General features: G+C 38.9%; 1 protein-coding gene and 1 long non-coding RNA gene across 3 annotated transcripts; both read right to left on the bottom strand.

The window, feature by feature from the left end:
* Window positions 1-1,097: 1,097 nt before the first annotated feature.
* LOC141779924 (uncharacterized) lies at window positions 1,098-4,542 on the bottom strand. Its single transcript, XR_012596476.1, has 3 exons — window positions 4,419-4,542; window positions 2,279-2,333; window positions 1,098-1,152 (listed from the first exon to the last, which is right to left on the bottom strand). It is a non-coding gene; the product is annotated as an uncharacterized LOC141779924 (long non-coding RNA).
* A 596-nt stretch (window positions 4,543-5,138) lies between these two features.
* On the bottom strand, window positions 5,139-23,068 carry LOC141780431 (ral guanine nucleotide dissociation stimulator-like 1). Of its 2 annotated transcripts, none has more exons than XM_074655649.1 (17): window positions 22,691-23,068; window positions 17,917-18,206; window positions 16,459-16,503; window positions 16,162-16,361; window positions 15,876-16,033; window positions 15,544-15,792; window positions 15,331-15,434; window positions 14,915-14,999; window positions 13,127-13,198; window positions 12,450-12,536; window positions 11,401-11,433; window positions 10,931-11,052; window positions 10,104-10,193; window positions 9,673-9,802; window positions 8,040-8,366; window positions 6,999-7,113; window positions 5,139-6,895 (listed from the first exon to the last, which is right to left on the bottom strand). In XM_074655649.1, exons 1-17 carry the CDS (start codon window positions 22,712-22,714, stop codon window positions 6,756-6,758), a joined length of 2,271 nt encoding a protein of 756 aa, XP_074511750.1. In that variant the 5' UTR covers window positions 22,715-23,068; the 3' UTR covers window positions 5,139-6,755. The 2 variants fall into 2 exon arrangements, with proteins under 2 accessions (XP_074511750.1, XP_074511749.1); XM_074655648.1 differs by having other exon boundaries at window positions 6,615-6,895; window positions 9,661-9,802; window positions 22,691-23,066.
* Between the last annotated feature and the right edge of the window lie 113 nt (window positions 23,069-23,181).

Genomic DNA, 23,181 nt, shown 5'->3' with positions numbered 1-23,181 from the left:
TGGAATAACCGTCCTGCATCTTATCTGGGTATTGTTTACAATTGCCACCTATATGGGCAGCAACAGGTTATCAGCTGTTCAGCACCTTACTGCTTTACCAGAAGGACCAAAGAGACCTGGGAGGCTGGCATCACTTTCCACACATCAGTACAGAATAGATGAGAAATGTATTCAACTAAAACTACAAACAGTTAGTTAGTTAGTTAGTTACCTCCTGACTTTACATGATTTCCTTTCAGTAAAGCAAATACATCTCTCCACATTATCATCGTAGAGTTAATGTCCATAACGTTACTTGGCGAGGAGAATGAAAGGCAATTGAGATGAGTCCATCAGGAGTTCTGCTGAAGACAATAACCTTTCCAAACAAAACTTAACGTTATCAAACTAAAACAACTCGTCATTTACAGTTAGCAAGACTCTTCAACCTCTCCTCTCAGCATCACAAACAAACCCCACGCCGGCTGGCCGCAAGAAAACAATGCAAAACAGGAAGTGACTGATTTTAATTGCCTGCCTATAAACTACAATACTGAATCTATTTAGGATTTCTACATAAAAGATATATGTAGTATATTAGCCATTCAGGTTACCAAAGACAGTTCTTATAAGTTCGGTTTCAAAATTGGAAAAAACTATAATCATTGTCTGCAATATAAATGCACAACTATGAGATTATCTTCATGACGGAAAGCGTGATTTGTTCTCTTGGAGCTATAATAATCAATTCTACCAATATCTTTGTTTTTTTTTGGTTCATTCTAGACACATGCAGTTGTCTTACACTCATTACTTTGACTAAAAAACAGCATTGGTGTATTGGTAGAAAAATCCAAGGATTATAAGAACACAAGCCTCTTTTACCAAGTTCCAATGACAGCAAGTTTCAAACTGGACCCAGGTAAGATGGCCACCATATGGTTCAATACTGAAATCATTAGAAGGTGTCACATCTACTGTGTATATCTGTGTCTCTGAGGCCATCCACTGGAGAAAATTTCATTGACTTTCACCGTCGAGGGTTTTGTGAACTATTTTGGTCCCTTTCTTTATAAGTTAGCTAGCTTTAGTTAGAAGTGGTTGGCACGTTGTCTTACCTTTGGTGAGCAGTCAGTGTCTCCGTGTCTGGCTCGAGGACATCATTAGGTCGTTCTATAGTTATAAAGAGACAGGGTTATAAAATCCCTCCATTCAAAGACAACTTCACATTCAGGTTTAATGGAATGAAGAGGAGCAAACGATGCCCTGAGGGTTTCAACTTATTTATCCCTCCTATTGTCTTCCCGTCGAACAAGCAACTTTTGTCTTCCCCCGTCAAAATTCGACCTGGTCTGGTTTGAGTGTTTATAAAGCAGACAGTATAAATGATCAGCCAATTCTAGGTTACACCTTTTAGGCCAACTTCATTCCAACTCATTACCACAAGTTTTACACTTTTATGGGGGAAATTATGTTTAATACACCTAATTTCCATGAAATTATACCTTATTTGTGAGTTAAAAAAAACAGAAATTATGAATTATTTTTTCTGTAGTTATTATCAGAGGAACATAATATTGATGAATTTTCGCAGACTGGTATATGTAAAAGTTAAATCTGGATATTGTTTTGAAAGCACTTGAATTTTTTTAATGGCAGCACATAATGACACCTGTGGTCCTTTGACCCAGTCTGGTTAGACTGTTTATAAAACATACAGTATAAATTATCATATTGCACATTGTGTGACACATTGCACCTCCAAATTAAATTTGTTTTATTCAAATTTATAGCATCTGTGGTCTCCCCGGGTCAAAATTGACCCGGGGAGACCACAGATGCTATAAATTTGAATAAAACAAATTCAACAAAAGTAGTGATCATTATTTTTTTTATTTTTTTTGCTAAGACCATAGTAGGGAACCATCCATGTTATTTTGGGGCCAATTAGATGAAATAAATCCATATTTATGATAAAATTAACAGGTCAAATTTGACCTGAGGACAACAGGATGGTTAGCAAGCACCTGATGTTGTTGCATAATCAAAACATCTACACACAAAATGCTTCTGTATTGTTTAAAACCAAAACAGCACTTTACTGCCAGATACCATCAAGGAACCAAATGTGTTTAGTTCACCTGTGGCCTGAGTACGCAGCTCTCTGAAGCCATCTACTGGCCATATTTCATTGACTTTCACTGTCTTTTGTAAACATGAGGTGAACTATTTTTGCCAATGTCCCTTTTCTTTATAAGTTAGCCAGCTTTAGTTAGAAGTGGTTGGCACGTTGTCTTACCATTGGTGAGCAGTCAGTGTCTCCGTGTCTGGCTCGAGGACATCATTAGGTTGTTCTATAGTTATAAAGAGACAGGGTTATAAAAATCCCTCCATTCAAAGATAACTTCACATTCAGGTTTAATGGAATGAAGAGGAGCAAACGATGCCCTGAGGATTTCAACTTATTTAACAAGCACCTGATGTTTGTTTCATTATCAGAACATCTATACACACACACAAATACCTCTGTGTTTTTTTAAGCCACAATAGCACTTTACTGCCAAATATATCTTCTTCTTCTTCTTTTTGGGGGTTTTACAGCAGCTGGCATCCTTTGTGTTGCATTGCTGCCTCCTTCTGGTTTTATCCGTCCACTACCCCTCTACTCTATCTACTACAGTCTCTTAATTAATCCAGTGTTGATCAGAAACCTGAAAATCACCTTTCTCCCCTCAACAGTATCCCCGCATCCAAGCAAATCCTCCGCCCCATTCTCCACTGGTGCCAACCTCTGCAAACCTGCTAACATACTCTTGTCTATTTAACTCATATTTTGTGCATGAAGTAAGTACGTGTTCAACTGTCTCCATGACCTGACACTGGCTACAGTGACCAGTAGGGTGTTTTCCAATAATATGCAGTGAGCTGTGTGATTGGCAGTGCCCAATTCTTAGTCTGCTAACTCTAACCTTTACTTTTCTGTTTTCTTACCATGACTTCTTAACCCTCCTGCTTTATTTGGGATTTTGTGTAAATGTCTCCCTTTGGACTCTCTATCCCAGTGCTGTTGCCATTGTTTGTTGACCTCCCTCCAGACAATGCTTTGTCCCTCCGACTTTGACAGTTTTCAGTTTCTTTCGACCTGCTCTATCATGACCGCCTCCTTTGCTAATTTATCTACCTTTTCGTTTCCTGGTATCCCTGAGTGGCCAAATATACCAAGGAACCAGATGTGTGTAGACCAGGAGTCAGCCACCTTTACTATCAAAAGAGCCATTTTAGGCAAAAAAAAAGAAATACAAATTCTGTCTGGAGCCGCAAAATATTTTAGCATTGTGATGAAGGTAACACAATTTATAGTCTAAGTATATAGTATATAAGTCTAATGCAGTGAGGGCCTAAGTGCAAATGTACTACGGAGTATTAGAGCCACATTTAGGGGAAAAAATCGGAGATTTCGAGAATAAAGTCGTAATATTACGAGAATAAAGTCATAATATAACGAGAATAAAGCCATAACTTTACGAGAATAAAGTCGTAATATTATGAGAATAAAGTCGTAATGTAACGAGAATAAAGTCGTAATAGTACGAGAATAAAGCCATAACTTTACGAGAATAAAGTCGTAATATTACGAGAATAAAGTCATAATATAACGAGAATAAAGTCGTAATGTAACGAGAATAAAGTCGTAATATTACGAGAATAAAGTCATAATATAACGAGAATAAAGTCGTAATGTAACAAGAATAAAGTCGTAATGTAACGAGAATAAAGTCGTAATATTACGAGAATAAAGTCATAATATAACGAGAATAAAGTCGTAATGTAACGAGAATAAAGTCGTAATATTACGAGAATAAAGTCGTAATGTAACGAGAATAAAGTCGTAATATTACGAGAATAAAGTCGTAATATTACGAGAATAAAGTCATAATATTACGAGAATAAAGTTATCATGTAAACAGAATAAAGTCGTAATATTACAAGAATAAAGTCATAACGTTACAAGAAAATAATTAAATAACACGTAAAATTACTACTTTATAATATTATGACTTTATTCTCATAATACTAGGACTAGGACCATCGTTCATTAGACCTACAACAATGATAAATAAAAATGAAAATGTAAACAAAAAAAAAGTTATTCATTTCCACTAATTGTTTTATAAATCCACAGGGAGCCACTGGAGAGGGGCTGAAGAGCCTCATGTGGCTCCGGAGCCGCAGGTTGCTGACACCTGGTGCAGACTCAGCAGAGTGAGCTATCACTGCTGGGATGCTGCTCCCTTGTGGCGGCTTGATGTCAGGGCAGTTTACTGGTTAATTAGCGCACCTGTGGCTAATCACACAACTCTCTGAAGCCGTCTACTGACGATATTTCATTGACTTTAACTGTGTTTTTGTAAACATGAGGTGAACATGTTGTGTCTTACCTTCGGTGAGCAGTCCGTGAGAGGACAACACGTTGTAGAAACATTTATTCTATGAGGATACATCTAAATGTAGACGCTAATCATGTTTATAGGTGTTTGAAACCGCAAAAGCAGGAGCGAGATGTTGACGGCTGCAGGGGTCAGTGACGTCAGGAATTCTTCTGTGGTGTTTTATTATGACGCGTTGCATTCAAATAACACCTGTAAAAAGCTGTCAATTTAAAACTTCGAATTAACTTCAAACATTTTTTTTTCTTTATTATGTATTTATTTATCCCACTTTATCATGTTCTATAATGATTATACTGTATTATTTTTTAGGTTCAATAAAGAAAAGAAGACAGAGACTACATTTACTCAAAAAATAATTGTTTTTGTCTGGGTATTTTCAGGGTTGTTACAATTCATGTTGGCCTGCATTTGGTTGAAAATATATATCTAGAGCTCTCATATGACTGAAAAAAACTTGAACATTGTTCACATGACAAGGAGTCAAAATATGAAGGGGGTGGAGATAAAATATATATATATATATATATACTGTATATACACATAGATTCTTGCCCCACAAACACTAATTCCAAAGATAATGTTGATATTGCATTTAACTTATATTGTTAAGCTTTGAAAATGAAACAACTTTATAATAACTCATAAAGGAAACACTTAACCCATGACTGGCTACATTGTGCTCAACAGCAGAAACCAGTCAGACAAATAGGACTGAAACATTTTTTATTAGGAAGTTGTCAATACAGCGTGGAAATACATCTCAAATCCCATTTTTTAAACCGTGTACTTCTCTTTGTTTTACAACTGCGGCAGTTACTTCATTAATCCCTAGAGTGAAGAAAAAGAGGCATTTTATAAAAGACAGTGTTTACTGTTTCAAAGCCCCAGATCTGTGTGAGCAGCGTAGGTAGAGGAGGTCAACAATAAGACATCTGTGTCTGTTTCTTTCCTCGAAAGCTATCTGTGCCCTTGAGCAAGGCTCCTGACACTCCAAGGGCACCTCAGAGTGGTAAAACTTGTGATTTTACTAAAGTGAGTCTATTCAATGTGCAACTCTTCCTCTTTGCGAATGCTCCCCGGAGCGTGAACTGTAAGAAATATGATCATTATCAGCCATGTCACGAGAATCTCTGCGTCAATTGACGTCATTGAAATGATTACATCTACATTCCCCGTTATAGGCTTTAAATCAAGCCATTTAAGCACCAGTTACATCCAGGCTTCACAAGTCTGAACCAAATCTGTTTAATACAATTTTTTTTTTTAAAAACTTTCATTTTAAAATTTTAAATATTGTCATTAACATTTTAAATATCCTCAGAATTCATCAGACATTAAGACATCTCTAAAATTATAACCTCACTAATCAAAGTTTAGATTTTTTTTTTTATATGTTCCAACCAGTCAAGAGACAACTTGCCACCCAGCGAGTCGTCACAATGTGTTAATCAAATAAAGGTGCAATCAAAGTGTGAACCAGAAAATAAATACAAAACATTAGAAAAAAATTGAAACTCTTAAAGTGAATCTTACTTAGTCGTAGCACTAACACTGAAAGCACACACACAAAGTCCATCCAAGTCTGCTGTCACGGTTCCCCCGACTCAGGAATGCCATCCTTCCAGTCGGATCTGCTGGCCTCACACGATGAGTATCACAGCAACACCGTAGCAGCAGCTGGGGCTGAAACTCAGCTGGTACACCGTGATCCCTGGTGAGATCGTACCCTCCCACTCCTCAGATGGCACTGGCACATCACGCCGGGTATCTCATCTCAAGTGGCTGACAACCTGCTGAGGGGCCCCAGGAGTTCATTATCAGCTGTACGCCCTTCACACAGCATCTGACCCCCGTTCCCTTTTTAACACACAGGTTATTAATGGCTCCCAGCTGCGTTGGGAGATGGCCAGGCATTTCTCCATGTTCATGTTAGGTCAGCGTTTTGACATCTAGCAGCCAGTATTTGCATCCATGCACTTAAAACCATGTAAGCGTCATCGACACATCTCTGGGGAAAAGTCAAGGAATGGGTTCTTTCTTTTTCTTTTTTAGGATTCATACAGAGTTTATTCCAACAGGAAATAAAAGCATGTCTGATCCAGATGTTTTTTAAAAGCTCCATCCGTTTCTGTTGAGGCTTCTTCATAAAGTGCTTTTGCATCATCTTGTCCATTACCATAAAAACGTCACATTTTTTACCTCTTTGGAATCCAAAAAAAGGATTGGAGAACATACTTGTCTTATAAAACTATTTAAAAATATCTTCAAGGAGAGCCCCGTGTGCTTGGTTCATATTCCAGGTGCACGATTTGCAGACCAGAGGTGCTACTTTGTGTATCGTCCGAGACTAGACGTGGCCCTCAGTGGTTTCTTCTGGCCTTTGGGGAATTGGCGCAAAACAAAGTCAAAGTTTGCCATTGTGGACATGGCATAGAAGACGTTGGCTTTGTCTGGTATGAGCAACTCTGAAAACAGAAAAACAAGAGAAATTGTCAAAAGGGGCGTTTCATTTCTTTTTCAGCACTGTTTTCCACAATTCTTTTGATAGTAGAGTCCTCGTGTTCTGACCTCTCTCCTGGGAGATGACCTGCGTCAGGGTGAAGTCCTGCCAGTTCATCTGCTCGAGGTGATGCTTCTCCAACGCCCTCTGAATCACCTGGGTAGTTTTGTCCTGGCTGGTCAACTATGAAAAACAAAGAATAATAAGTGCTATTTCAACACACCTTAATTAAGTTTTTGCTTTAGAAAATCAATTGCAACTCTGCACTTTGTGCATCACTCTGGCTCATTCTAAATGTTCAGAGAGTAGTGCATCACATTAAAGTCCGGCGGCTGTTTTGTCTGCTGAAACGAAAAGTTTCTCTGTGCTCACCTTAATTAAAGGTGCGTAGGAGTGTGTGTGTGTGTAGGATCTGGTGGCATCTAGCGGTGAGTTTGTAGATTGCAACCAACTGAAACTCCCTGTAGGAGAACTACGGTGGCCAAAGCTGAAAATACAAATGTCCCTCTCTAGAGCAAGTGTTTGGTTTGTCCGTTCTGGGCTACTGTAGAAACACGGCGGCTGGCTCCGTGAAGAGGACATGCTCCATATGTACTGAAGATATAAAGTACTTGCAACGATTTGTATTTTCAGGTGATTATACTCTAAACACATTCCATTTCTGCCAATAGATCCCCCTAAATGTTCCTTTAAATCTCAGTTCAACACGTGCAAACAGGCACGATTTGTGACACCACAACAAGTTTAGAAGCCAATCCCAGTAACGCTTGCACTTTACAAAATGTGACGTGGAAACCGGACGTCTCCAGCACACACACACACACACACACTGATAATTAACTTTTCAGTGAAGTAGGAGACATCTTATGTTCACTAGATAAACACTTGACATGAACAATGTTTGCATATTCACAGATTATGGATTTTTCAATGAAGGAGAAGTAGTAGATATAATTTTAGCAATTCTTAACAAGGTCTTTGAACATAAATCAAAAGTAAAAATGTAGAAAGAAATTTAAAAAAATGAAATATCTATCTTTGGATATGAAAAACAACACAAGGTGGTGAAGATCTAATATTTTGAAATCAATACTTGAGGATAAACTCACCAGGATGCTTTTGTACATGTTGCCGTTGTTGTGGCCCAGGTCCACGCTCACCCTGACTATACAGGAGTCAGCCACCTGGCGGTTATACAGCGGCAGGGAGGTCATGGACACGGAGCGCTTGTGGTGTGAGGCCAGAGTGGGCTTCGGTCGAGCGCCGCCGCAGGATGCGGCTGGAGAGCACAGATCGGTCCGGCAGTCAGAGGAGGAGCTGGAAAGAGAGGGGGAGTCTGGAGAAGAAGCCGCGGAGGAGCGGGGGGAGGATGAGGACGAGTAGGATGAGGAGGAAGAGAAGGCCTCGGACACGTTGCTGCAAGAGCCGTGAAAGGACTGATGAGACAAAAACGAGAGAAGGAATATTGATGAGTGACACTGGAAATATGGTCAAAGCATCTGTAGCCTTTCAGAAGTGATTGCTCTGCAGAGAAGAACTAAGCTATTGTATGGAGGATGGAATCAAAATGAAAAAATATATTAAAAAAATAAATAAAATGAATGCCATTAAATGTAAAAATCATGAATAAATAAACAAATACATAAATTCATACATCAATTTTATAATGAATAAATAAACTAAAAAATAAATTAAAAATAGATGCAAAAATAAATTTAAAAGTCAGTAAAAATAAATAAATAAATAAATAAAAGGGAAAACTAAATAGAAGAGTATCTAGATAGCAGAGAACAACTAAGATTAACCCGATCTATTGGCAGAAATGGAAGATAAAATGAAAAAGTATGTTTTCTTTTGTGTATAATCACCTGAAAATAAGAATCGCTGTGTTTTTGTTACCTTAAAATTAGTCGTTTATATCTACATAGGGAGCGGGTCCTCTTCACGGAGTCCGCCATGATGCACGGCCATGTTTCTACAGTAGCCCAGAACGGATAAACCAAACTGTTAACTTTTCCTGCTTGGGCCGGAGTCAATAACGTTACTCGCTCCCATTGCTGCCGCTCTCGCTCTCTCTTGCTTCACCGCTCAATTCCCACGTACGCACACACTCTAAGCACTGGCTCTGCTCCAAATTGCTATAGAGAGGGCCAATCACATCATGTTTTCGCGTCGGCCACCGTAGCTCTCCAACACGCTTGGCACACGGGAGAGGCTTCAGTTGGTTGCAATCTCCTCACTTCACCGCTAGATACCTCCAGATCCTACACACTGGACCTTTAAAGAAATATTTATTTTTTTAATCGAGTCATTTATTTATTTTTTATTTCGGCAGGTTCTGTCCTCCATACTCTCGAGCCACGGTGCTGCAGTGAGAACTGTGTACCATTAAACAAACCCTCCTCCAGCTCAGCTAAGGACCAATTGAAATTCCACTTGTTGAGGGCTCACGCTAGTTTCGATGGCCCTTTAAAAGAGGATCTTTTGTGAAGGCATATTATGTGAGTTTCCCAGTTTTAAAAGCCATTCACTGTATTTGACTTCTCATCAGAAATGCTTCCGGGTGTTTTTTACGACTAAAAACAAAACGATTGTTTGTGAAGTGTAAATAGTGGGTTGTTGTGCTGAACACAGATGCCCATTATTAGATGAAGGCACAGCATGACAGAGACACCACTATGCACAACTGAGAACAAAGTACGGACAGAAGACAATGAGGCAGACACATACATAGCTGTTTACCTGCAGTCTGATGGAACAGGCTGAGTTTGGGGAGGATAGATCCTCCATCTCAGATCCACTGGATCCAGATGATGAAACGCTGATCTGGTCAGCAGGGACTTTTTTAGATCCATCGCTCACTGTCAGGAGACTGAAGACAGAGACTCAACTTGAGTTTGTATCAGAGACAAAACTCATTTTAGGATGATAATAATGCTGTTTTATATAAGATTATACAATAATTTAGAATATATTTGTATGTATCAACACTGCATACAATAAGTCATACTCAAAAGAGCTGCTTCCTTTCATGTTATGGCAAAGAAAGCACTGTTTGTACCCACTGTGGCTCCAGGGTTAAAGGGTTGTGTGCAGGTGTGTGTGTGCATAGTAAAATGTGCATGCACCGTGTGTGTTTGAACATTCAAATCGGACCACAGTAGCATACTCACAAGGAGAGTTTCTTTGTGAGTGTGCGGTGTCTCCAGGGAGTTGGCGAGCACACGTCCAACGGAGGCTCCAGCTGTCTCGACAGGTCATAGCTGTAAGAGAAACAGGAATGAGAACTGCAGGCCTCTACGATAGATTTTCATGTAGTGAGGAAAACTTTGGACTTGTTGCTGCTTTGTCAGTCTACAGGCATTTAACCCTTGAATGGTCTTCTCATGTCTAGAGCACATTTTGAGTTGTGATATCTTGATGATACATTAGTTGTGGTTTAATAAGTTGTGGTAATCGTGCTCTACCAATCAGTTGAGATTTCCATAAATGGTAGAGGTTGTTTTGCTGGCAATTCTTTATCAAAACTGGGCGGTGCAACTGCTACCTAAAGGGTGTATCCACATTTCAGTGTACAGGAAATACTCAATTTTATTGTTTTTGAATACTCAGCAGTCAGCAGAGGATTGTAAAACCACAAGAAGCTGAAAAAACTGTTGTGCAGTTGCACTGCACAGATATTTGGGATATTTCTTTTCAAAATTGCTCAGCACTAATCTTTTAGCATTATAAATGTCAAAAGACTGGCTGCTTTATTAGATGCCATTACTCAGTATGACTGCACCTTAATGCTGAATATTTCAGTGGAAAGTCATGAAAGCAGCACACCTTTATTTGTCCATATCGAGAATTAACTCTTTAATGAGAGAAGAAGAATTTTTACAATGCATACTTCAGATTATGTAACATTTATTGGGCTTACAGCAGGCTTTCCTCTGCTCGTGATCGGATCACGGGTATGTTGTGTGGAAGGGTAATTAAAACACTTTCTTTAGCTCACCTCTCTTGGTCGGTGAGCAGCTTGTGTCCCTGCAGCCAGACGGCGATTCTGGGGTGATTGGGCAGGTTGTACTGGGAGCAGGACATCTGTAGCACACGGATCTGTGACAGAACCTCAAACTCCTACAGGAGAGGGAGAAATGATGATGGATAAACAGAGTTACAGAGATGCTCCTGACATCTGTGTGTTTACATAAGCAAATCTGTTAGTAAAGTGTTCCATAAAGAGATATGTAAATGTTTAAAAAGGTCTCTAGCTTTCAGCATGTCACGTACTGAAAAGGGAGTCAGAAAATGTCCCTCTCTGTTTAATTTGACAATGCAAATAAGCACACGCCCAACTGCACCATCACTCACATGCTGACAGAATGCTACATGGACACCTTTGTACTTTGTTTTTGACCACTATGAAGAAAAAATTATAAATAAAAGGGAAATTCCTAAAAGATGACACAAAGAGGAAACACTTACCCTCCTCCTCTTCTCAAAATTTATGAGCACAACCTGTCAAAAGAGAAAGTACATATTTATTGCATATATCAATGACTAATTGGATCAAGAAATTAATAATAACACTTTGGTAACACTTTAGTTTAACACCCCCTATTTAGGATTCATAAGCAGTATATCAATGATTAATAAATGGTCTATAACACATTGGTATGTAGTTGTAAGCAGAAATAAATACCTTCTAAGTTTTTATCAATGTATTTGTTAGCAACTATAATACCTCCTGTGAATCATCCATAACTGGTATATAAAAAGATGAATCATGAAACATTGACAATATAATATAATACAGGTGTAATCATGACCATCGATAGGCTGGCGTATGTCTTAATATTTTACATAAACATTAAATATTGCATCTTTATTTCTATTTATTAATAATATATATATATATATATATATATATATATATATATATATATATATAGTGTATTACTAAATACACTCAATTTATTTATTTATTTATTTATTTATCTATTTATTTATTTATTTATTTATTTATTTATCTATGACGACTGAGCAAATTGAAAAGGCCATGAGATGTGGCTGAAAGCTCTGGGAGAAATCTAGAAAGAGGAACTTCAGTGAGAATTTTCTTTCGTCAAACTATTTCCAAGGTCAAGAATGAACCTTGAACATAAACAACAGTTTTAAACCCACCGTTTGTACATGAGTGTAATCATGTCATTAAATATGATTGCAGCTACTGTATGTTATATTGCGTCGTTATAAACTTTCATTATACACTCTTTATACACCAGTTAGCCTACGGATGTTTACGGATCAAGTTAAGACCTGAATCTGACTTTTTGACTTTTGACTTTTGTTTTATCTCATTACAAATATTATGCCATAGAAATTTAATTTGAAATGCTAAAAAAGGGGGATAAAGTAAAGTGTTGCCCACAACGATGTCCTTATATAAAATACATAATATGATGACACATTTTACTTTACAATAGGCTATATACCAATGTCAAATATTAAGCAGAAGAGGCTACATTATGTACCTCCACAACGTCTGGCAGGGCAGTGTCCAGCATGGTGAGGACGGTCAGATAGGTGCCCAGGTAAGGAACCACTCCACTGGAGGTACTCTGCAGAGAGACATGTAAGCACACCGTCCATTAGCATTACAGCAGTAGTTTCATGTGTCACTGTATTTCAATCCAGTCATTAGCTTTCTTTTCACTACATGGGTTGAGATCGAACGGCATTCACACAAGGCAAGTCCCAGTTACAGCACTGTGGGTTCATGTTACGGCCCAGGAGAATGTGCATATGACTCATAAAAGATCCCGGTCTAGTCTATTATTACTGTCCTATAATCCTGGTGATCTGGGGCCATCTGAAACTTGTTGAACACCGAGCGAGGCTAAAGATAGGTTTGGGTATCTGCCATGCCAGAGTTACTCCACCCACACTGAGTGAAATCAGCTCTCTTGTGGATTTCAAAGTTGTATAATATATGGAAAGGATTTTGCATGTGTCTTTTTGAAAAGTTGAAACTAAACCCTGCCTCAGGTAAAAAGACAATATCACACGGATCACATTTTGTAACATTCCTACTGTGAAACGGCACATTTAATGTGGCAGAAAAGGAAGGTTGCTGCAGATATAGGTCACTGAGCTTTATCTCATGTCTTCAAAACATCTCAGTCTTTTCAGATCCTGAGGTATGGCTCACCATCTGTCTGTGGATCGGACACCGCTTGGATATCTTTGGAGAAATGTTATCCACAGTCGCTTGGCCTCCCTCCTGTAGAAGTGGGTCAGACAGAGCTATATTCAGTTGAAGGTTATATTTCAAATTATTAAAAAAATAGCATGATTATTTTTCTTCTCATGCATGTGTTTATGAGGATAAACATTTGTTTATATACATGCACACAAGCACGTTCAAGGGGGCTATAATTGAAGTTTGTGAGCAAATTGTAAACTGGCTTATGAAGCAAGTTCTTCAATACAAGAATAAGACTTATTATTCATTAACTTGGATATCCTGTTTCATAATTATCTTGTGAAAGGAAGGGAGGCCACTTCCAAGTATTCTCTCTTAAGTCTTTGTCAAAAACAGCGATTAGTCTTTAAGCAAATGTCTGAGTCACTGTGTTCACATAGATAAAAGGCACCACCTGAATACAACCAAATTGAAAAGTGAAAAGGAGGAGAACAAGTTAACAAAAGTGAGACGCATAAAATCCTTTCCCAGTGAAGAATCTCTTTGAATGCTATTGTGAAGCAGTAAACACTCGTGCAAGAGAATACAGGTCTATGTATGATCTATTGACTTTAGCGTCCTTTCACTGTAACTAGAGACAAGTCGCCTCTGACGCAGTCGCCTAAAGGAGGCTTCATAAAAGAAAAGAGGGAACACAATGTGCTTGGGGCCTAGTTTCCCATTAACACTCTGTTAAACATTTCTGTAAATATTAAACTCAAAAAATGAATGAGAAATCCATGTGCTTAGGAGGATAATCATTTCCAAACGTGTTTTCAATGTGTGCAAAACATTCTTCGTCCTATGTTCTTTCTGTCTGTTGTGTTTATGGTCACAAAATAAAAAAGACCAAATCTGTAATTCCAGTATTGTGTCATCTGCTGAAAACTGCCCCAATACTGGTTTTATTAGTGATTGACCGCCCCATCTCAAATTGACTGCCGAGACTGAAAGTATGTACAGCTGCACTGTGTTGTATGCATTGTTAAACATTAACTCTTATAGGTAGGTCAAAAATGAACTGTATGCATTCCCATTGAAATGTATAGGAATATTTCTTAAATATATATATGCAGTATCTGCTGTGACCACATCTCATCTATCATTGGCGTTACAAGTCACCTACATTATTTTACACAGCGATACAATTTTACATTTGATAGATGTATTAGAAATATCTCCTACCTTTTCACTTCAGAAAAAGTGATATTACTAAATTGATAGCTGTTTTCCATAACATATACACACTCGTTATGATTATGTTAAAGAGTACCTGCTATTATAATCCAATTACTCTACTTTATAGCTGGCTAATTGGCTTACAACTAACATTACAACTAACATTACTGTAGTTGTGGATGAACTGTTGCCATAACAAGTAGCTAAGTAGCACAACTGAGAGAGATAGACTCTAAAATTCACAAGTATATATATATATCATTTGATAATGAAAATGATAAACTAATGTTAAATTATGATTGTGGATTACAAATGAATATTTTGAGAATAATTATGAAGATGGCATGTATCTATTATCAACAAAAAACATTGATTCTAATACGGTTTATTTTTGCCTCGCTTATGGACGACTCTAGGTTCCAATTACAGATGCATCTAAAGATTAGCTAACACTGTGTTTACATGGACATGAATAACCTGATAATAAACCGGTTATGTATGTTCATGTAAACACAGTCACTGTAAACACTGAAGTAAATAACCTGTTTTTTGTGCAATAAGCGGTTTCCTTCTCACCTCCACCAGGAGCTCTCTGTTGGTCAGGACACAGTTCTCATCGGGGAACGTTTCCGAGAGGTTATCGAACGTGGCCATGCTATCCCTACAACAAGAAAGAGACACAAAAAACAAACAGATACTTTAATAATGAACTATTATAACACTTTGTCCTTTACACCATAAAGAGAACATGAAGTTATGCTTCAGTTATCCTCGACGTTATAATAGTTTACTGCATTGTTCATGACCTGACATTCTGTAGAATATGGGTCATCCAAAGGCAAGGCTTTTGCTGACTTGCTCCGTCAGTGACAGTGAATTGCACTTGATGAGGGTTCAACGTCCTCATTAAAGGACGATTATGTAAAACGCAATATAAACGTAACGATGGAGACGGACAGAGGTTGTGGCCTTTGAAATGGCTATAACTCTACCTGCTGACAACAGCCCAAGTCTTCCTCAGCCTGTAAACTGCATTAGACTGAAGGGCCGACAGGATCGCCTTGAGAGAGGAGAAGTTCTTCAACCGACGACAATCCTGTAGAGGAAACAATTTCAAATCAAATAGTTTTGCGTTGAGGATTTACTCCTTTTATAAAGCGTTAGTTAATGAAGCTCTTTGGCTCACTTTGGCATTTTTGACCGACCTGTGCTACTCTGATCCACTTCTCTATGATGCGGGCCCTTTGAGCTGGTGTAGTGGGAGGCCAGCGTGAGGAAGTGGGACTTGAGGTGGCGTCGGCCGGCCGGCAGAGCAGGGACATGATGACCTGGTTTGTGATGGCGTTGAATTGCGCGATGGTGGCTCGGATGGTGGGAGACATGTTTTCCTTCTTGTCTCTTTGCGACCACACACAGCCCAGACACTGGTATGGCACCACTTTGACAAACAGAGCCTGAAACGTCATAAAAAAAACAATCATCAGCCTTTAATCGTCAATGTAAAACCATAGAACATAAAATATATCCTCTCACGTACAGAGTCCATCCGGGTGAGCTGTTCAGCAATGGCTGCAGCAGAGAACTCCATGATGCCACCTTGATCCAGAGAGTTTTCACATCCTGAATCCTCATCACCAGAACCCTCCTCATCTTGCTCCAGTTCAGCCGAGGCTGTACTGACACTTGTCTCAGCTTCTGAAGAAACACACCGAGCAGAAATCAAGAAATAGTGAGCATTTTTGCAGAAGGATTTGGTATGGTGACATTTGGCTCATGGACAAAGGCCTTATCATGTACAGTCATGTGATGTGATGGAGGATCACCTTCGTTCTGTAACCTCTTGAGCAGCACCTCAGCCTGCCCAGCCAACGAGCTAAAGTTGGGCTGGCTACGCATGTTGTCGTGAACGGCGGAGCTGATCCTCAAATGATCCAACAGCAGCCTGAGAGCCGGGTGCAGGGGAGGATCCCTGAAGTCCTCGCTGTACTCATCCAACCATGTCTGGACAAAGGCCAACAGAGGGCTGAGGAGGCAGAAGAATAATCATTACAGATTAACCATTTAAACCAGAGGGACATATTAGAAATGAACCGCATAAGGGTCAAAAGCCATCCACATACCTCGTGTAGCATTCACCGTTGTCCAGATCTGAGGCAGCATTGTCTCTATAGGGGGGGAAAACAGACTTAGTCGCACTCTTCAGAATGTTTTCTGTATATTTTGTAATTATTATTTGCTCCTGTCCTGCGACTATCCTAAACCCGACCTCGGTACATGCCAACCGCAGTCTAAAACCGCTATGTGTGTAATTGTTGTTGTTGAAAGCCTCAGCATAATGAGCACCTGCAAGCTACTTATTACTACATCAAAGCAGGCAGGGGGTGGTTGCCTTGTCAGGGAAACAATGTATAAAAAGATCCTGACGCAACGTGGTGACTTTGCATGTGCAACAATCCAAGTTGTTTTCCAAGAATCTAAAGCACAAAGGAGATGTCTCTTCACCTGCAGCTCTTCATCATGTTTAAAATAAGGAGCCTGTACTTTCTGATCAGGGGAAGATAACCAGAGAAAGAGGCTAAACTGTGCAAAAATGTTAGCATTTGCAGTGGCTGAAAGAGAAGTTGAAACCCAAAGTAGAAAGAAACTGAAGTAGTCAGTGCAGAGTTGAATGTGAATGAGGGGGAACGTCTCAGTCAACTAACCATTAAAGGAATAATTTGACATTTTGAGAAATACACTTATTCGCTTCCTTACGTAGAGTTAAATTAGAAGATTGATACCACTCTCGTGTCTGTATGCTAAATATGAAGCTGCTGCTAGCCAACAGCCAGTTAGCTTAGCATTTAGGCCATAGCTTCATATAGAGAGCTACAGGAATGAGTCCTAACACCTGTAAATGAGTTAGCATTTTAACACTTCTGGTTCCTTCGTCTGGAAGTCAGTGGGTTTTTTTGAATGCCTGAAATAAGGTGTGTGGTTAACACAAGCTTAAGAGGTTTTAACGTTTTGTTCTACAACATAAAATATGTCAGAAGTTACCCCACTTGTGAATTTTGAAGCCATATGTATGTGTCTTAAAGAAGGCGTTTGCTAACAAGTGGCTAAATGAGACTACTAAACGTCATCACGCCGACTCGTCCGCCTTTACAGCCTCATTGTGTTTATACTCGCATTCATGTGGGTAATTTCGTTCATGCTGGATTGCATTCACACTAAAAAAACTCATAAAAGTGGTGTTCATTTATGTAGATTATCTTGCAGAACAAAACGTGTAAGTATCATAAACATGTGTTTGCCACAGAGCTTATTTTCTACAATAATCCAAAACCCAATGGAGCAATCCCATTGGCTTTTTGTCGAGGGAACCAGGGCGATGCTAACTTCCTGGTTGGCCTACAAAAATACGTCATCCCTGGAGCACTCTATTTACTGTACAGACATGACAGTGGTATCAATAGTCCCATCTCACTCTCAGCAAGAAACCAATAAGTGTATTTCCCAAAGTTCCTTGAAGAAAAACTAAGGTAAGGTAAAAAAAAAAACAGGCATACACTGGTAAAAAAAAAGAGTGATTGTACCTCTGGAAGAGCAGCTCTATCAGCTTTGAGGTACCGGTGAAGGTTCTGTATGTAGAGAGGAAGATCCTGCCGTAGTCCTGCTCCTGGCAGCCAGGGTCGAGGACGTGATTCACAACGAGGTCCAGGGTCGCGGCCTTCAGACGCCGCACCTTGCAGGTTCGGTACTGCACAAAAGCGCGGCTCGGACTCTTCTCACCAGGGTTGGGGGAGGACGGGACGGGCTCCCGGCGCAGAGTGACCCCGTATACTGCGCCGTCCTCAAACTCCTCACCCCACTCCTGCACTGGGTCCTGAGGATGGTAGAGGCGGGAAATAATTATGTTTGAGGTTTTCACGGTGAGAGTGCGGCTGGCTGCCATGCAATATCGTGCTTGTGTCCGAAAAATATACAGGTGTACGGGTCAAATACACAAATGTATATATGGTAATGTTGCTGGTCACAACATTAGGGTCAGAGGTCGGGCCGTGAGGAGGTTAAAAAAAGCAGCAAGCCTCCATGCCAGGTGAACCAACACAAACAAGTGACACGCCATCCCACACTGATCCCGTGTCAGCCACAATGACTGTGCAATATTTGCTGATAACCATCACGCCAAGCCTTCAATGACAAACAGTTTAGTGTGTAATGATAATAATTATCAGATGCTCGTCCACTCTACATGTTGGTGTTAGCCACTGCTTAGTTTTCATTTCAACAATTTCCCTGCAAAGCAATCTGAAATTACCCAGAATTTTGCACAGTAGGTTCACATGAGTGTTTATGGACAAATAAAGGATTATCAAAAGGTTAGTACATCGAATGGTACACCAAAGCAAAATACCAAAACACATGCCAGACACAGCCGAAATATCAGCGAGTTTCAATCAGCATCACTCATCTTCCAATGACTAATAAAAAAAAGACTGTGGGCTGTTGGTTCAGCAGGTTCAGATATACTGAACTGACATACACATTCAGACAAGAGGTCCGACCTTGTTTGATCTCAGTGAGAGCGATCAATCAGTGTTTGAGCGACAGCTCCTCCTGAGTGCTCAACAGCACTTGACCCAGCATAGGGAACAGAGTTTATCAAATGTGAATACTGAGCGCCTTGTTCAGACTCTCAGATTATGTGAAGTGTAACGGCACAACAGCTGTGATGCATAATTTAAAAAGGTCCAAAGGAGCCGCTAAACAATATGTGCATAAAATACTACCACCAATGAATACTCAAGACAATGAAGTCACGGCTCAAAAAGCAAGGTAACAAGAGTGAAATGGTTCATCTTTGAAATTTGTTTTCATTTTTGTCTTTGCGGTTTACCTTTTCATAATCACGATAAAATTCAAGGGGACATATACCTGCAGAGCACAAGACACCCACAACTGCCCCCTTTACCGTCCATTGAAGCAGCAAATCAGATAGAGGTTTTAGTTCACATTTTAGATTTCAAACTTTATCAGCTATTTGAGACCAAAAAATAAATCCTGTAAAATATTTTCGCCGAATTTTGAGAATTGCATAGTTTTTGGCCACTGGCAATTCTGTCATTTTCGGACCCTAAATAAAGCACTTTTAGGGTTCAATATCTTGTTAAAATGTAACACCTGGAGCCATGACATTTGGTAGGGGCATGGACAAAACGGTGTACACCAGATCCAAATGATTGAAAGGCACAAGTAGATGTCATACTTTTCATTACTGACCCTTTAAAATTAAAAGAAAAGTGCAAAATGGGTGGTTTTGGGGCCCAACGCAGTACCCCAAAGTATATACGTATGGACAATTCCATATTTTCTGCTAAACATACAGTGTTTGGTTGACGTTGTGCCAAATATCAGGGGCTCTAACATACACAGAATACCAGAAATGGCAAGTATGGCAAGCCAAAATTGCAATTTTTTTGCCGTTTTGAGATGCCAAAATGCCAATGTGGACTCATTCCTAGGAAAATGGAAATTTGTGTGAAAAGGGGGCTAAATGTGGATATTTTGTGTGTAAAGTAACACGTTTCTTTCGATGTTGTCTTCATGTTTAAATTGAACAAGATATAAGGCTTATTATACCCAATTAATTCATGGTTCTAGGAGTTATCTGTTAGAAGATATTGAATCCTAAAAATGGCTATCCGGCCCGACTAAGACGTTTTTTTAGGGGGGTGAGGGGATGACAAAAAATTACCAATTGTAAAAAACTATGCAATTTACAGAACTTTTTAAACAAAATGTTGACAAAAACCTATAGCTATCTCATTTGACACGGAATGACATCTTTCGTTACACTGACCCTGTCTGGCACGTCCTTCAAAACTTCATAACCCACTTTGTAACGCAGGCAATCTGTTCGAAATTTCCAATCCCGAAGACCAAATCGGGGTAACCCTGATGACGTCACCATGACATCATCAGGGTTATTTTCTCGCAGCTGTTTTCACAGGTTAAGTAGTACTCCTCATAACAAATAAACTAAACTTCATGAGTAAAATCAGTGGAGTGCTTCATTAAATGTCTGACCCGTTATATAACAACACCGGGCATCAATAACTGGTCTTGCATGACTCCTGTCTAATCCATCTGGTTAATAAGCAAATGATTCACAAATCCATACAGATGCCCCGGAGTGAAAGCAAGTACACATTCAATATTAATTCCTCTGAACTATTCAGAATAGAAAATCATTTGTGTCACAAGCTTTTAGTTCTGAATCACATGCCATACAACTAGACAACTTGTTGCATCTTTAAAAAAAACAACTGTATTTTTGGACTAATAGTTTTGTCTCAAGGTCATGTCTGGACAATATGGGCACACAGCGAACATTACTGACTAAATACTGCAGAGGAGATTAAGAAAACTGCCTGCGTTCACAATAATTATTTAAAATTGGTTATCTGCTGCAGATGGGAGGACTCACATCCTCGTATGTAAATGACTATTTAAATTTATTTATGTAACGACAAAAGTTGAGCTGTTGTGTCTGCCGGTGCTAACCAGTATCACACAAACCCCATTGTCCCTCATAGAAACTAGGATTGTTTGTTAGCTACACAGATGCATTGTGTCCTATGTTACTCAGAGTCGGCGATGGTGGTGCTAAGCACTACCAACAGGCAAATCTCATATCTGAAAATGTATCTATGGAGATCTGATTATGTTGCCTCTACAGCATTTAATATGAAAAAGCAGATCATGGAGCAGCAAGAGGAGGACTCGTCGGTCTCGAGTGACAGACTTAAACACGGGGGAGTAAATACAGTCACTGCCTTCTTGACCTTTTGCAGCCCCAGTTTGTGCCTCTCATGTATTAACATTTAATTTGAGTCACAAAGCAGAGACAAATAAATACCTGCTGATCTTTGACAGTTGAAAGAGGTGGAAAGGTCATTTAAAAACTCTTAAATATCAGTTTTATTGAGGTTTTCTTTGCAACATTCGTTGTTATACAAAATAAAATGTCAATATTTTGCCTGTGTTTTACAAAAAAACAAGGACATTTGTCATTCTCATCAACCTAGATTTGGAAATATCATTGCAATTTGAAAAAACAGGTTCGGAATATTTTTTTTGATGTGCAACAGACTGAACATGTTTTTCATCCAGATGGCGAGGATTCTTCAAAACAGCATTCAATGTTTCTAAAATTACTTCTGGATGTTTCAAACATTACTGATTTTTCAGCAAAACTGATGCTTAGTTCTGTTTTTCAAACGTAATGGTAATACATGAGAGGCACAAACATGAGGCTAGACCTGTTGCAGCTTCAGTACAGTGGACTGTAGATTCTCATAGATACACTAACTACAGATTAGCTGTGGGATCAATTGAATTACAGAGGTTATGAAAAGACAGTGGTGGAAGAAATACTCAGATCTTTTACTTAAGTAAAAGTACAAATACCACAGTCAGAAACTATTCTGTTAAAGGTTGAAGTCCTGAATTCAGAATGCTACTTCAGTAAAAGTACAGAAGTGTTATCAGCTAAATGTACTGAAAGTATCAAAAGTAAAAGTACTCGTTATGCATAAAGTGTTATATTCTTATAGAATATTAGATTTTTCCTGTTTTGATCTCTAACAATATATTTTAATATTGTAGTTCTTCAATTTAGATACTTAGGTTTATATACTACTGGGTAGATTAGTAGTACAGTGCTGCACCATATCATAAAGTAGCATAAAATGGAAAATACTCAAGTACAAGTACCTCAAAATTGTACTGAAGTACAGTACTTGAGTAAATGTACTTAGTTACATTCAGGTGTGGAAAAGAGGCATTTAAATATGAAGAGTAAGATTCAAGAGCCAACTACACCCAGTGATCTCATTTCATTTCAAAATGTATTTCGAATACAAAAAAATAAATAAAAGAAAATAAAGAAAAAGAAAATGATCATACCAACAAGTGGACAGTCAGAAACAAGTAGTATTTACATACAATGAAAAGCGTAAGAAAAATAAATTGTCAAACACTTGATGCCTTGATTTACATATTGTAAAAGGAGTGAGAAGAAGAATAAACTTATTTAATCCCAACCCTTCTCCATAAGTCAATTAATTAATTATTAACCAGCTTCCTTATTGAGCCATACATATACTTTAATTAAATGTTCCTAAATTTGTCTAACTATAAATATTATTATTTATAATTATAATTATTATTATTTATAATTATCTCTTCACATGTTAATCAGAACAAAAGCACCATTTAATTGCATCTATTACATTACAGACTATGCAAATAAATGAGCCTGCACAACAAGCATTATTCTTGAATCATATGAAGCATTTGTCTTACCATTGTTAACTCCCATTTTCCCATCTCGTCCTTAAGGAGTGGTGCTTTCCATCTTAACAGCAATTGTTAGGACTGAATATCAACTTCCACTTCGAGAAACAGTAAAGTTTATGGCTGCATCTTGATATAATAATAAAAACGTTTTTAAATGATGTTCTTTGGAGCTACATTAACGCGCCTGTATTACAATTAAAAGACGACTTTCACGGCAGAGTCTCTGCTACATGTTATGTCAGCATAGACATGAGTATAGGTCTGCTGTTTCCATGTGAGTCAGACCAGAGATAAACTGTAAACCGACTTGTTGTCTCTCGGTGCTGTGAGACGGTTTGTTTGTGTCCTCCGGTGCCCGCTAGCTGCTGTCCTCTGACTGGGGACAGACACTGAAACTGACTGGGATTTATAGTGGGAGGTGTCTTTCTGCTGGAGGACTGAGAGGAGGTGTGTCTGGCTGGGTTTAGTGTGGGGAGAGAGGGTGCTTTAGAAATGCA

The sequence above is a fragment of the Sebastes fasciatus genome, chromosome 13 (assembly GCF_043250625.1).
Source record: "Sebastes fasciatus isolate fSebFas1 chromosome 13, fSebFas1.pri, whole genome shotgun sequence".
In the NCBI taxonomy this organism is placed as follows: Eukaryota; Metazoa; Chordata; class Actinopteri; order Perciformes; family Sebastidae; genus Sebastes; species Sebastes fasciatus.
The sequence above is the reverse complement of the archived record's forward strand: the minus strand, read 5'-3'. Positions and strand labels throughout refer to the sequence as shown.